The sequence below is a fragment of the Fonsecaea erecta genome (assembly GCF_001651985.1).
Source record: "Fonsecaea erecta strain CBS 125763 chromosome Unknown Scaff7, whole genome shotgun sequence".
Classification (NCBI taxonomy): domain Eukaryota; kingdom Fungi; phylum Ascomycota; class Eurotiomycetes; order Chaetothyriales; family Herpotrichiellaceae; genus Fonsecaea; species Fonsecaea erecta.
In genome coordinates, this window is record NW_017387250.1 from 1,425,416 (window position 1) to 1,439,808 (window position 14,393).

The 14,393-nt window shown below is 52.8% G+C and overlaps 6 protein-coding genes across 6 annotated transcripts; 4 read left to right on the forward strand and 2 right to left on the reverse strand.

Moving 5' to 3' along the window:
• Nucleotides 1-314: 314 nt before the first annotated feature.
• Nucleotides 315-1,151, forward strand: AYL99_08373 (hypothetical protein; the record flags this gene model as incomplete). The annotated part of the gene is made up of 1 exon (XM_018839881.1): nt 315-1,151. One exon carries the CDS (start codon nt 315-317, stop codon nt 1,149-1,151), a length of 837 nt encoding a protein of 278 aa, XP_018691002.1.
• Nucleotides 1,152-1,596: 445 nt separating this feature from the next.
• On the reverse strand, nt 1,597-3,648 carry AYL99_08374 (hypothetical protein; the record flags this gene model as incomplete). The annotated part of the gene is made up of 1 exon (XM_018839882.1): nt 1,597-3,648. The coding sequence occupies one exon, from the start codon at nt 3,646-3,648 to the stop codon at nt 1,597-1,599; it is 2,052 nt and encodes a 683-aa protein (XP_018691003.1).
• Nucleotides 3,649-4,410: 762 nt separating this feature from the next.
• Nucleotides 4,411-5,193, forward strand: AYL99_08375 (hypothetical protein; the record flags this gene model as incomplete). The annotated part of the gene is made up of 1 exon (XM_018839883.1): nt 4,411-5,193. The coding sequence occupies one exon, from the start codon at nt 4,411-4,413 to the stop codon at nt 5,191-5,193; it is 783 nt and encodes a 260-aa protein (XP_018691004.1).
• A 692-nt stretch (nt 5,194-5,885) lies between these two features.
• Nucleotides 5,886-6,854, reverse strand: AYL99_08376 (hypothetical protein; the record flags this gene model as incomplete). The annotated part of the gene is made up of 2 exons (XM_018839884.1): nt 5,886-6,136; nt 6,227-6,854. The coding sequence occupies 2 exons, from the start codon at nt 6,852-6,854 to the stop codon at nt 5,886-5,888; spliced, it is 879 nt and encodes a 292-aa protein (XP_018691005.1).
• A 1,764-nt stretch (nt 6,855-8,618) lies between these two features.
• Nucleotides 8,619-10,654, forward strand: AYL99_08377 (hypothetical protein; the record flags this gene model as incomplete). The annotated part of the gene is made up of 8 exons (XM_018839885.1): nt 8,619-8,710; nt 8,763-8,786; nt 8,848-8,968; nt 9,018-9,171; nt 9,227-9,446; nt 9,498-9,744; nt 9,841-9,862; nt 9,912-10,654. 8 exons carry the CDS (start codon nt 8,619-8,621, stop codon nt 10,652-10,654), a joined length of 1,623 nt encoding a protein of 540 aa, XP_018691006.1.
• Nucleotides 10,655-11,361: 707 nt separating this feature from the next.
• AYL99_08378 (hypothetical protein) lies at nt 11,362-14,268 on the forward strand (the record flags this gene model as incomplete). The annotated part of the gene is made up of 2 exons (XM_018839886.1): nt 11,362-11,801; nt 11,874-14,268. 2 exons carry the CDS (start codon nt 11,362-11,364, stop codon nt 14,266-14,268), a joined length of 2,835 nt encoding a protein of 944 aa, XP_018691007.1.
• Nucleotides 14,269-14,393: the final 125 nt, after the last annotated feature.

The following is a 14,393-nucleotide window of genomic DNA, read 5'->3' on the forward strand; positions in this document are numbered from 1 at the left end:
CCCAGGCCAACAGAATCGGATCAGACGAATACGAGATACGGGGCGGATAGGATGCGAAGAGCGAAGCTCATGATATTCCTGTTACACGTGACACCCCGCTCCTCTCGTTTGTGCTTTATACTTTAATGTACGAACTCCGCAGCTGCTATTTCTCTAGCTGCAGCTGTACTGACGTGGCAAGCGTGGTACAGTCGGAAAGCGCCTTCGACAAGAGCGACACATCTCCTCTCAGCATCTCTCAGCGGCTCCGATTTCACTCAGTTCCCTCCCATACAACAACTCGCCTCGTTTTCACTTTCAGAGTAACTGCAATAATGGGTAAAACAGATGTCCCCGGGGTCGCACTCATTTCCGGCTCGGGCTCGGGCATCGGGCGAGCAACAGCTTTAGCATTCGCGCAAGCAGGTTGTACTCGTTTTGCGCTTCTCGACCTGAACGAAGAAGGCCTCTCGACTACCAAGAAACTCGTCGAGGAGGCTGTGGGGGGCGACAGCTCTGTCAAGGTTCACATTTACAAATGTGATGTTTCAAACCCAGACAGCGTCACGCAAGCCTTCGCCGACGCCAAAGAGACATTCACTCGTCTTGACTATGCCGTTCATTGTGCAGGGATCATTCTCTTCGGCCGCTCCACCGAGTATTCCGTCGAGGATTTCGACCGGCAGAACAGCGTGAATTACCGCGGCCTGTGGCTATGTTCTCGCGAAGCCCTGCGGATCATGCGCACTCAGTCTCTGGATAGCGACGCATACCCTGACGCTCACATCCTGCCAACCCGCGCCCAGCGCGGTAGCATTGTCAATATCTCCTCTGGCCTCGCGCTGGTGTCGCAGTCAAACTGTCCCGCATACTGCGGCGCCAAGGCCGGCGTGTTGGCAGTCACCCGCTCGGACGGAATCGACTATGCCGCGGAACGTATTCGAGTGAACGCTGTCCTGCCGGGAATTGTGGATTCTCCAATGACAAACCCAGACCCGGAGACCAGGAAGTGGCTCGAAGCGAACGCGGTCCAGAACACCCCCATGAGGAGATTCGGATTGCCTGAGGAAATCGCGGACGTCTGTGTCTTTTTGGCGGGCAACAAGGCAAGCTTTGTCACCGGTGCGGGCTGGTGTGCTGATGGCGGGTTCGTTGCTGGGATGGCATATTGAGAAAAACATCTTATCGAAGGCAGAGAGAGGCTCATTTTCGTCCACCTGATTCTGAAGGAGCCGCTTTCCTCCAGATCAGAATCGTCTTTCTCACCCTTGGTCTTGTTGCGCAGTCCCCTCCATCGGATGGGTCTTCCCGATACAGTGCAATGACGACTGTAGCTGTGTAGTGGATTAATGAATCAGTCACACCTCTTTCGTCTCTTTGCTTTATCCGTTATAAGCCGGCGCAAAAGGCTCTCATGTACTGCTATGTGATTGTTGTAATGCCCGGTTAGAAACGCTGGCGCTGGTACTATTGCAACTGTACAAGCATTGCAAATGGAAGGATGTACTATGTATATCGTTGGAGGGGTATTACTGCTCTGCGTCGACGGCGTCTGTCTCTAATCCTGACCTTTCTATGTTTTGACTTGGCCCATTGTTGCCCCGGACTCTCATCAACTTACAGCAGCTGCGGGACCTGGTGAGGCGGGCTCGCAGCGGGACTCCTCTCGGCCTCGATTTTCGTCCGCAACATCTTCACGTAGATGCCCTGGCTATTCGGGCTCGCGCTCAGCAGGTCAAAGAGACACCGCAACTCCTCGCTGTCCGCCCAGTTCGCATTGGCGATGGTCAGGGCGTCCATCAGGGTGTATGCGATTTCGAACAGCTTTTCGAATATGCCGAGTCCGTGGACGAGGACTGCATTGGGCGTCAAATCACCGATGGCGGCGCATAGATCTTTCGCGATGGCAATCGGGTATGTGGAGGAGAAGATTGGGTCGGAGGCACTGTAGCTGATGAGACCCTGACGCATGGAGGCTTGCCAGAAGATCAATCGCAACCATTGATGGGTGATGAGGACGTCAGCCTTCTGAACGTCTGTCATGGCGAAGTGATCGAAAGACATTTCGCTCAGCGAGTGTTGGATTGCCGCTATATTATCATAGGGCTCGTAGCCGGAGGCTGGGCTTTCCAGCGGCGTGGTACTCCAGAGTTGAATGAATTTCTCGTCAAGGATGGAGAAGAGGTTGACTAGGGCGGAGAAGCCTGCCAAAATGAGTCCGTCCTGTTCGTCGAAACATTCATTCGATAGAATTGGCAACCGGGGAATCTGGGCGGGTTTGTTCCGGAGGATGGCCAGACCCCGTTCTGTAATGAAAAGTAAGGCGAACGTCCGTCTGGAACAGATGGCTTGGATTTCATCCATGCCGTAATATGTCGATTCCAGATGTAGCCCCTGTTCAAAGGCCAAAGAAATGGCCTCGCGGAGATACAGATAATGGCCACGCGGCTTTTTGAGCTCAAACAGTGCCACGCAAATATGGTAACTGGCCTGTATGGACAAAAGTGTAGCCGACTCTACCCAATCATATTGACAGCGTAGAAGAAGACAAAGCTCCACGAACTGCTTTCCAAGCTGCATTTTCTTATCCAAGGGGAGGTCTGACTGGGGAGCTGCGTGAAGAACGGTGTTGGCGCAAATCGATAAGATCAAGATCTTCTCTTCATTGGAAAGGTCATCGTAGCTGTTAAGTCGTCGAAGAAATGAACCCTCGTGAATGGTAGGTCGAATGGGGTAGAGATGTCTAAAATATTGACTGATGCAGTGAGTCATGAGCCGCGCCGACAAGTCGAATTCCGCTGCTAGCATTTGTAGCTGATGTGGACTTTGGAGGTCTCCAGAGTCGCTGCGATATAAAAGTTTCGGTGCATGGAATGGCATAGGCGAGCTTGTCGCGGTCAGGGTTGGAGAGGGAGCGCTAGTGGGACCACGATTCAACATAGCCTCGAAAGAAGTGGGCTTGGTAATAGGGGTCGAAGTCCTTGATGGGGTTTGTGCCCTTGACCTTGGAGGTATCACATGCGGAACGGGAGGGTACGTCTCCTGGAAGATTTCCTGGGCCAAATCCCTGATTGACATGTATCCATTGGGCGAATGAGGGGCTTGAAACTGAAGGAGTTCCGAGGTTTGCATCTGCCATGATGCTGGAAATTGAATTCCTGCTTGCGCAAATTCTGTATGCGACGTCGGATCAAATTCAGTGCCGTTCTGAATGATGGGAACAGATCTAGGGACGGCGGACGGTCCTGGGGGTGGGCCGTAGGTGTCGCCAAAATACGAACTTGTGGGAGAGCTCAACGATGAGGCCAGAGGACTGTCGCTTGTCACAGCTCTGTTGAAAGACGGCATCTGCAGTTGCAATTGCGATAGGTCGAGTTGTGGGAATTTTTGCTCTGATGGCGAAGTCGCCTGGCTTTCGTCTCGCAATCTTGCGAGAACAGAACCTGAGCCTTTCTTTGGCCCCCTCTTCTTTCGCGCAATCTCTCTTGTACACCTCAGTCCTGCCGATATGCACCGCTCGCAAATCTCTTCTTTGGAGCACTTCACTTTCCTCCTTCTGCAAGCGTCGCAGGGTAGGAGGTTTAGGTGCGGTTCAGCAGTAGCTTGCGCGCCCGCTCCAGCGCCAGCTCGGTCTTCGAGGGCGTCCGCCATCGGCGTGAGGTTGTCCATAATATTCGTTTGACTGTAATGAAGGGTCTTTTCAAGTGAGGGTGATTGGACACCAACTTGCCTCTGGCTTCTGCAATGAATGGACTTATTGGAGTGGAGTGTTGGGACTGACGCAGTTTGACTCCATTTTCCACGCAAGGCAGTGCACAGAGTTGCGAGGCCTGAGAAGAGGGGGCTGGATGAGATGGTTGTACCGACTTCTAATCACGACAGAGGACACGGTGAGAGCAGGAGAGAAGAGAACAACGTCGCATGGGCGGCGCCGAGAACATGTGCGTCGTGTGATTTGCACCTCAAGGCGAGCCATCCCAGCGCCCCTCATCCCCCGGAAAAGGAATGCATTTTGTTTGTCGTGGGGGTTTGGCTAACCAGATAATAAGTTCGTCGCCAATGAGCTGGATCGAGAGAGGGGTAAAAGCTGGGGTGAGCTACCCAGTTATTACCTAGGCGCTCAGATTAGTTGTTCTAGGGGAAGTTGGATTGGGGAGCACCGCCAAAACCTACCTACTCGCACCTAGCTCGCTAGGCAACGCTGTAGTAATAAGCTTAACTATTCTTGGTGGCCGTCGGGCACCCCAGCACATGATCAGCGCTTTGTAAGGTGCCTGGTGGTGTCACCAGTGCCCCAGTTCCTTTCTCGTAAGCCCCTATTCCGGCGAACATAAACTTTCCGCATCCGCCTTCTTTTTCAGCATATCGATCGTCGTTGCAAAACAACAGTTCTTACCTGGACGACGAGCCTTCGTGCCCTTCTCTTCAACCATGGCATCAGCTGCAGCCATGGCCGCTCCGCCTCCCTTTACCCTCGACGCTGGCACCGCTGTCTCCCTCGCCATCGCCTTCGCGCTCATGCCGTCAGCACAGATTCTGGGTGCCTTTGCACTGCCCAAGTCCACGCCTCGAAAGCTTTATTTCCTCTTCCTGTGGCATGCCTATGATTTCCTCACCCACTTCATCATCGAGGGCAGCTACCTGTACCATTGCTTCTTCTCGTACAAGCAATTGCCGCCGCAAACCGCCGACGTCTCTCATCCAGCGTCCTGGGGAGGGGAGCCGCAAGCTTACCTGTACAATCGCCCTGACCGCCGATACGGTGCCCTATACTCTCAAGGTCCCATGGCTCGACTGTGGCAAGAATATGCAAAGGCAGATCGAAGATGGGGAGGTGCAGACCTGAACGTTATATCGCTGGAGATTCTCACCGTTTGTCTGGCTGGTCCGTTTGCCATGTACATCTGTTATCTGATCTCCAAGATTGCAAACGCCACGGATGAAAGTGTCAAGAGTCGAAACCAATCCCGGCTCTGGTTCACGGCAATTATTCTCGCAACTGGAGAGCTGTATGGAGGGTTCATGACGTTCGCACCTGAGTGGTTGAGTGGCAGCACCGCCCTAGCCAGCGACGACCCCGTCTATCTCTGGCTATACCTGGTTTTTTTCAACGTGCTGTGGGTTGGCATACCTTTCTGGGTTCTGTATACAGCCTCCCAAGAGATCTCCGCAGCATTTGCGCCGAAAGGCGCGTCCATTAGGAAGACGAAATGAGCCCGTTGCAGTGGAACAAACAAGAATGAAACTCGAAATCACAATCAATCACCTTCACTTCTGGTAGTGCTTCAGGAATGTCATGTGTCACTACTCCCGCCAAGCCAGCCAAACAGTATACTACAAACGGACCTGCCTCAAAACAATACATATATTTTGGGACTTCGGAATTGTTCCAACATTTCTCAATTCGAAACTAAGAGCAACAGCTCGAGACCCCGAAGCTACACTTCGAAGTTGGGATTTGGAACTAGAGTTCATGTTCTATCGGGTTGGTGGGCGGGGCCTCCCCTCCTCCTATCGATGATATGGCTTGCTGTTGCCAAAGGAGATTACTAGAAGAGTTCACAATATCCACCTCATCATGGTGACGGACACAAGTGAACACCTAGTAAGTGTATCTCCGGTAGCAGGGGGTCTCGCCATATCATCGAGAGGAGGGGATGGTGACATCGGACCGCGGTGGGATGTGAACTTTTTTACTCCTGGTTCAGAGTAGGAGGAGCATGGTTCGATTCCTAGCAGAACAGTTTACTATACTTTTTATTCCGAAGACTTGCAGTAATTTTTTTCGTTGAGGCCGCGCTGAGTGTGTTGGTGTGTGTGGAAGCTAAAATCAGGTGAGGCAGAATGTATGTTAGGTGTGAATACTATTCCCTTCTCACATTGCCACATCCCTCAGGAGATCTTCACTAGCGTTGCCTTGCAGGGACTCTCAACATGGCCACCACAGGCGCCACCTCCAGATCTTCATCGGGGACATCGACATCGATGGTCAACACGGCTTTCCAACCGTTGCGGTCATACAGCTTGATCCCAGCCGGTCGCGCAAACAACCATGAAACAATGTTTTCCCTGTCGGCAACTTCAACACCCCAGTCGAGCAGCTTCTGCCCTATGCCCAGCCGTTGGTAGGACGGATGGACCGCCAGCCAGTGTAGATCTGCAGGCACGCATTGTCAGCAACGGCGTGAAGGACGCTTTCATCAGATGGGCCATTGGGCAGCGACTGGGAGCGCTGTCATGAACCTACACAAATGTCTCTTTCCTCGAATGGCACTGACATAAGCGTTGCCCAGTTTCCGAAATAACTCTTCATCTGGGTTTGCGTAAAATGGCTTTGGTTTCGCCTTTTCTGGCCCTGAGGCGCCGTCACCGCTGACCTGAGTAGTGGGTATAGTTGGGATATCGGCAGTGGCGTCAGTGTTGACACCTTCAGAGATCGGCACATTAATGACGCTTGTGTCGATGAACGCGCCCTCTGTTGTCTCGTTCTTTGGTGCAAAAGGATCCATCTTAGCCACTTCGAGGTATCCCTTCCGCCACAGCGTAAAGCCCACAATGGTTTCGTGCTCCCCTTGAGCTTGCGTGTTTTCTGTCTCGACAGTGTCGTTGGGATCTCCTCTTCGATCATTGCTGGGAGTCGTTGACAGGACGGCCTTGAACAGAGAAAATCGGCCCCGATCATCTCGCAACGCGTCGGTTAGCTTGTCGACGGTGTTATCATACACATTCTTGCTGTAGCGCTTGCGAAACTCGTGGAGGCCATCCGGTTTCAATGCTGCGTCGGCAAGAGTTGCGCAAATAGGAATGTCGGCCTCCGACGTGATCGGCTTGATTGTTATCATGGCCGCCGGCTCCCGTGGGGAAAAGGAGGTCATCTTTATAGACGAAGGACGATTTTCGTAACCGCATATGCTGGGAAAATCCTCCTTCAGTTCTGACCAGGTCCGTCGGGATTACATAGACGATTCAATCCCTAGCGAGGATATTTCACTCAAATACCGCAAACAAGGAAGTTCCAGGCAGAATCTGCTCGGGGATACAGGATTGACACTGTCCATTTGTTTTCGGGGCATGAATATGGCTCTGGGGAAAGGTCATGGTTAACTTGCTAGTTGGAATTATGACTCCTCACGTCGGTCGCTGGCCAATCAAGTTTCTCCCTTCAGCAACATCGACCGAGTCGACTCTGTTACCTTGAGGGAAGACCTGCCTTCCGCAAACCAAAGATATATGCCTAAATCAGGCAAAGATGATTCGAGGCAGATGAAGGGGCTTTCAATTCCCCTAGCCTCAGATGTGAGATGAGTTTGGAGGTTCTCTGTATCACTGAGCGATCTAACGCTATGTGTCAGCCTCGCGTACAACAATAGTTAATACGCCTCATTTGCGCAAGAACTTGAAACAGCTACGTCGTTGAGAGTGTGCCAGCCTAAATGCTCCGTGGAGGGGAGCAATGGTAGCGGATTGAAGCGCAGTGGTGGAAGGGCAGGTCAAGGCGTATGAAAGAAAGGAGTCAGGTTGTAACATGAGGACTTCCGTCTTGTGGATCACTGCAACCCTTTCCCACTCCCCATGGGTCTGTCAAGAACTCGCTGTGGTTCCATTAGTGGGTATCGAGACATAAAAGGCCTCGAAGGTAGTGAGGCTGTGGGATCAGCAACCGAGTGCCAACACGTGTAGACGATCCGGGCGAGAGGTCAAAGGGGTTCATTTCGGACGAAGAGACGAATTGGGATGCGTAGTGCGCTGCGAGGTCCACGCCCAAGTCATGGATACTGGATACACGGCACGCTCTCTTGTGGCCCGCACTATTGTCGGATATGTGGTGCCGCGTAAGAGTCAATTCCCTTGTTGTCCCTCGCTGAGAACTGTGCCGAGTCCAGCTGGGTCTGCAGGCGTCGAGCGCTGTATGATTCTCAGCAGCCGAGGTTGCATCGATCAACACAAGAGTAATTGACGTGGGTTGGATATGGAGATGATCGACGTCCTGTTGCATTCAGGCCTCCACGAGGACATCCGTGGTGGGACAGTGGGAGAAGTTTTGATGATCTCCACCGTCGCCTTCAAGTCCTTGCACTGAATGCAGTCAGTGGCGCGATGACGCACGAGGGCACTGCGCACTTTAGTCGAAGGAGGTTTTTAGCATCGCTGATCATAGAGCTAATACAACCTAGTTAGTGCCAAGCTTCAAGTCGGCGATGTGGATTGGTCAGAGCGACGGGATGGCGCTCGCACCATCAGGAACAAGTCCTAGACGCTTATTCGTCCAACAGCCTTGCGCTCATATCCACTACATCATGGCTCTCTACCGTGTACCGAGTAGACCTTATGCTTCTCCAGTTTCTCTCCCCGTCTCTCCACAACCCATACCATGAAAGCAGGGCAAGGCGAGTTGGCGCCATGTAACATTTCTCCGCAACAGGTCACCGGAACACCCTTGATGCCGTCTTGTCGCAACCGCAAATGTAAGTCTCGTCCAATGCTTCGAAATGCTTGGGCCCATTCTCCTCTCCCATATGGGAATACAAGTATACCCCTCCTCCCACGATATCATTGACCGTTCCTCTTCCCATCTCTGGTGAGCTCCTCGAGACACCTAGTTTGTCCCCTGATCACGTCGACAGTACCCCGTCGCAATCATGTATCAGATTGGCAACATCTATTTTATCACAGCCATCGCCGTGATTGGCGGTGGCCTGTTTGGTTTTGATATCTCATCCATGTCTGCCATGTGAGTAGCGATCCTACATGGCAACAAATGGGCTTTACTAATCCTGCATCAGCATCGGCACGCAGCAATACAAATGGTACAATCATATACTCAACGATGTCTCCACGTACTGGACAGAGACTGACTGATTCTACCAGTTACTTCAACCAAGGCCCTGATGGACCTCCTCAATGCTCCGGCCCGAGATCTGATGTTCAGGGCGGCATTACTGCTTCCATGCCTGGAGGCTCATTCGTTGGCGCGTTGGCTTCGGGATTCGTACGTACACAGGTGCAAATGGTTGTTGATTTTGATTGACATTCTATAGCTGTCCGACATCTTTGGTCGAAAGAGAGCCATCCAGATAGGTGCAGTCGTCTGGTGCATTGGTTCCATCATCGTTTGCGCTTCTCAGAACATTGGCATGCTCGTTGTTGGTCGTTTTATCAATGGACTCAGTGTCGGCATTTGTTCAGCCCAAGGTACATCCGTCACCCCTTTTCTATCACCAAGGCCTATGTCTGACGGTTGTTCTAGTACCTGTCTACGTGTCCGAGTTGGCGCCCCCCAGCAAGCGAGGAAGAGTCGTGGGAGCTCAACAATGGGCCATCACATGGGGTATTCTGATCATGTTCTACATCAGCTACGGCTGCAGCTTTGTCAACGGACCGGCGGCATTCCGCATCCCATGGGGTTTGCAAATGATCCCTGCCATCATTCTATTCTTTGCATTGTTCCTCCTTCCGGAAAGTCCCAGGTATAACTACCCACCTTAAGTCGTTGTTCCCCAAGACTGATGCCTTTGAAGATGGCTTGCACGCAAAGATCGCTGGGAAGACTGCCACAACGTTTTGGCTCTTGTACATGCCAAGGGCAACCGTGAAGCTCCTTTCGTCCTCCTCGAGCTCAATGAGATTCGAGAGATGTGCGAATTTGAGCGACGGAATGCTGATGTTAGCTACCTTGAGCTTTTTAAACCAAAAATGATCAACAGAACGCACATCGGTGTTTTCACTCAGATCTGGTCTCAGCTTACTGGAATGAACGTCATGATGGTATGTTCCCTTTCACTCGGAGAGATTGCCCCCTGCCCGAACGAGTCTCTTCGTAATCGCACCATCAGCATGAGCACTCGCTAACAGATACTCTAGTACTACATTACCTATGTTTTTGGTAGGAAGCTTTCGTTCGTGCCCTTAAGACTCACTAACATGGTCCATAGGCATGGCTGGCCTCACCGGCAATACCAACCTCGTGGCTTCGTCAATCCAATATGTCATCAACGTTTTCATGACTATTTTCGCACTCATTTTCATTGACCGATGGGGACGTCGATGGCCTCTGATCATCGGCTCTACCTTCATGGCCATTTGGATGTACGCTAATGCTGGTCTGATGGCCTCTTATGGGAGTCCGGCACCACCCGGCGGAGTCGACCACGTCCCAGAGGAATCCTGGCAAATCCACGGCGGCGCAGCTAAAGGTGTAATTGCCTGCACATATTTGTTCGTGGCTTCATTTGCACCGACTTGGGGGCCCGTCAGTTGGGTATATCCGCCTGAGCTGTATCCTCTTCGCGTGCGAGGCAAGGCGGTGGCTCTGACTACTGCTTCCAACTGGATCTTCAACTTTGCATTGTCATACTTTGTCCCGCCGGCATTTGTCAACATCAAGTGGAAAGCCTACATCATCTTTGGCGTCTTCTGCACGGTCATGACGATCCATGTCTTCTTTTGTTTCCCCGAGACAGCAGGCAAGACCCTGGAAGAGGTCGAGGAGATTTTTATGAGCGACATCAAACCGTGGAACACCCACGTCAACTATCACAACATCAAGAGGGAGGAGAGAGGCGAAGTCGATACCGAGAAGCGACTGAGCTATGCTATCCACCGTGAGCGAGGGGATAGCGATCACACCGAGGTCGGTCATAATACTCAGGAGATTGCGAAGAACGAGGCTGCATGATTCTATTGCGCCGAAGTCAATACTCGCCCTCGGGACAAGCCATCCCCAGCCACTTCCTTTCACGTGGGGATACCCGGATCAAAGTGTCTGGTAACCAAGAGGAGGACCCTGGTGTGGAGAAGAAGCATTTTATGCTAGAAGTAAAAGAAGACAACTGGAGGAGAGGCTGGTAGATCTAAGCAGAGCCTGTGCGCAGTGGCTTGAAGCTGAAGTAGCCCACGAGAAAATTTGATGACATCTCCTTTCTGTTGCTTACTCACTACTATGGAGAGGCGTATCGAAAGACACTGCGTTAATAGGTAGCGTTGCAGCCCTATCCAAAATAATGCCCAAGGATGCGAGGCCTACGGCGGGGGGCGCATCCAGGACCCAGGATTAGCTAGTGAACCGAGCCATTAGAGGCCCTCCAGTTAAAGGCTCGGAATCCCGCAACCCGAAAAGTAAAAATAACTGGAGGGTTCGCCTCTTCGTAGAGTCTGGACCACACCAACTCACTCGACACACCTCACTTTTGCCTTTTTCCCCAACTCGTGGGCGCCTTTTCGCTGATTTCATGTTGTTGCCCTCCGTCGCCTCCGTCACAGCTCACTCTAGACGAAATATTAAGGATGACCCAGCCGAGAGCGCAAATGTTCTGTGACTGAATCCGCAACTATAGTTGAAAAAGCAGCAGTGCGCTTTATATCATGACCTCGACTCCATAGCTCATGGCTGCCATGACCGAAGCCCCTGCTACAGGCCTTCTCAACCTTGAGAATGAGCTCGTCTGCTTTATATGCACCGAGGTTCTCTATCAGCCTCTGACCCTCCTCGACTGCCTACATACCTTCTGCGGCTCTTGTCTGAAAGAATGGTTCTCTCACCAACACCGCAAAGCAGTCCACGCGCGTGGCCCCTCCTCCACGAATCCATACACCTGTCCAACATGTCGCGCTCCTGTCAAAAATGCCCGGCCCTATGCGAAGATAAATACCCTGTTGGAGATGTTTTTGATCGCAAACCCTGGCAGGGACCGGACTCCGGAAGAGAAAGCTGAGATGTCGCAGGCGTATAAACCAGGTGAAGAAATTCTACCAAAGATCGAGAATCATCGGAGAAGGGAGAGAAGAAGGCGGGAGGAGGAGGAGCCAAGCCCGGGAGATTCAAGGTATGCGGACGGGGGGCATGGTGAGAGAAGCAGACACGACCAACACCTGAACCCCGCTTCAGCTGACCGTAGACGAGCCACCACCGGCAGCAGTAGAAGTCGAGAACGAAGAGAGACAACGGACAGGCAAAGAGACAGCGACCGCCGCCAGAGACGTGACCAACAGCACACTTCAGATACGGAGCTCTCTCGTCCGCGAACAGCAAGCTCCTCGAACTCGGCAGATCCTTCGTCCCTGTCTCCTCCGCCCAGTTCACCCAGGCATCCCGAGGCTGTCGAAGCACGTCAAAGGGGTGCTCGGTCAATTGCTCATCAAGCAAGTCTGATATCCCTGGTCAGTGCTTCGGAAAGTGGGACGGGCACAGGCGATAGTTTAGACGAGGCACGGATCATGCAAGAGATTCTTACTGAGGGTCTCTTGGAGGGCATCAATATCGATGAGCTAACGGAGCAAGAACAGGACGCGCTGAGCGAGGTCATCGCCGAACGGATCAGGCAATTGCATGCGGAGAGGCATCGACGACCAGGCTCAGATGACAGTCGGCCTGACACTCAAGGGGAGCCGACGAGGTTTCAGGAATCACGAGTTGAAGAAACAGAACGCCATTCCCATCATGCATCCAGGAACAGCAATCGCGAACGGACGCAGCCAAGCCCAAGGTCGAGCCACAACGTGGTTATTGGGGGCAATGGCACCCGACCTCCCGCAGCTTCAACTCAATCAGTAACTGACCAGTTGCTGACGCCACCGCAGACCACATCACACCGACGGCGAGCCTCTGATGAGAGTCGGAGGCGCAATACTTCTGCAACGAGAACAGACCGCACGCCTCATCCTGCGGTGAGATCAGCAACAGATCTCTCCAACAGACCCATATCGAGTGCAGGTGGCGCGGATCGCCTCCAGCAACTCCAGCAGGGGCCTCATGCGCACAGATCTAATACTGAGCCGAGGACTCCTCCGAGGGCATCTGAAGTATGGCAGGCTGCTGGTGGACGTCTCATTTCCAGTCCGCCACAAGTTGGTTCGCCAGCTCAACAGTCACCGAGGTCGGAATCTGTGCAGCCTCTCATGTCGAGCGTGGCTCTCGGTCCCGTGCCGACCTCCATTCCCACACTGGAATCAGAAGCTTCTGTTCCTGGTCCAACAGAGTTGCCCGCCACGAGCGTCCCAACCAGGTCAGCCGAGCCATGCATTTCGTGCTCGCGGTGTGCTCGTCCAAACATTCAGTATGAAGTCCATAAGCACTGTGCTGCTTGTAAGGTAGACATCTGCCTGCGGTGCTATAGGAGTGGGCGAGGATGCAATCATTGGTTTGGGTTTTATCGCTCTGCCATGCTCAAATTCAACGCATCTCATCCCCCGAATCGCAACAATCAGTCTATGGGACTACCACACTTGCCAATCAGCCGACAGTATGAGAAGCCCTCGGTGACCAATACGACTGCCGATGCAAAATCACGCCTGAAAGAGGGCAACTTTTGCGATCGATGTGGCCTTTTTGCCAACGGCTACTTTTGGTCGTGCGACTATTGCAATGAGGGCGAGTGGGGTTTCTGCAACGACTGCGTGGGTAGCAACCATTGCTGTGATCATCCCTTACTGCCGGTGGCCTACAAATTATCCGACTCAAACTCTGCCACCTCCAGATTAGGAAGCGGTCCGGGTGCTGCGACACTCAGTCCCTACAGCTCTGGTGGGCGAGACATCTCCCCGGCTCAGAGCGCAGCCTCAAGCGTCACGTCCGGAACGGGGCCTTACCCTGGTCTCCGTCCCGATTTTGTGCCGCTATCTGTTACCACTAACTGTGACATTTGTTCTCGCTCGATTCTACTGCAAGAGACACGGTACCATTGTCCATCACATCCGACTCCCACACCGGAAAACCCTGGCCAAGAAGGCGACTACGATGTTTGCAGCGCCTGTTACTATGGCTTGGTCGAGACGGGGCGGGTGGCGCGCGAAGATGGGCCAGATGGCTGGCGTCTCTGTCCCGACGGGCACCGAATGATTGCCATCACCTTCGAACGGGATGAGGAAGGCAATGATCGAAGAGTTATCACTCGCGATATTGTGGGTGGCGTAAAAATGACAGATGCCGATGTGGCAGCGTGGAAACTTGCGACGAAAAATCAACACCGTGTTAACGGAACAAACCTTTCTGCAGTGCAGGGTGACTGGACCTGGCGAGAAGACGAAGCCGGCACACGGCGCAAAACACGAGCTAGGACTTCCACTCTCCCACGTTCAGGAATGCAGATCCCGCCGGATGGCGGCTGGGGCAAGTCGTACGTCGCCAGATGGGGTTATTACCCTCTCGAAAATGCTGGCAATGCGAAGGATGAGCTGTTGTTCCCCAAGCATGCTAATATCCGTGAGGTGGAGGAAATCAACGACGAGTGGTGGTTCGGTGTCTATGCCGGCGATGCTGGCGTGTTTCCTGGGGTGTTTGTGACCAGGCCTTGAGCTTGGCGAACCTAGGAGGATGAACTATACGACCACGAAATTGACCACTAGGATCAGGAAGGATGTCATGAAGGCTATTTGGGGGATTGCAATGTTTGTCCTGAACTTAATGTGGAACGATTCAT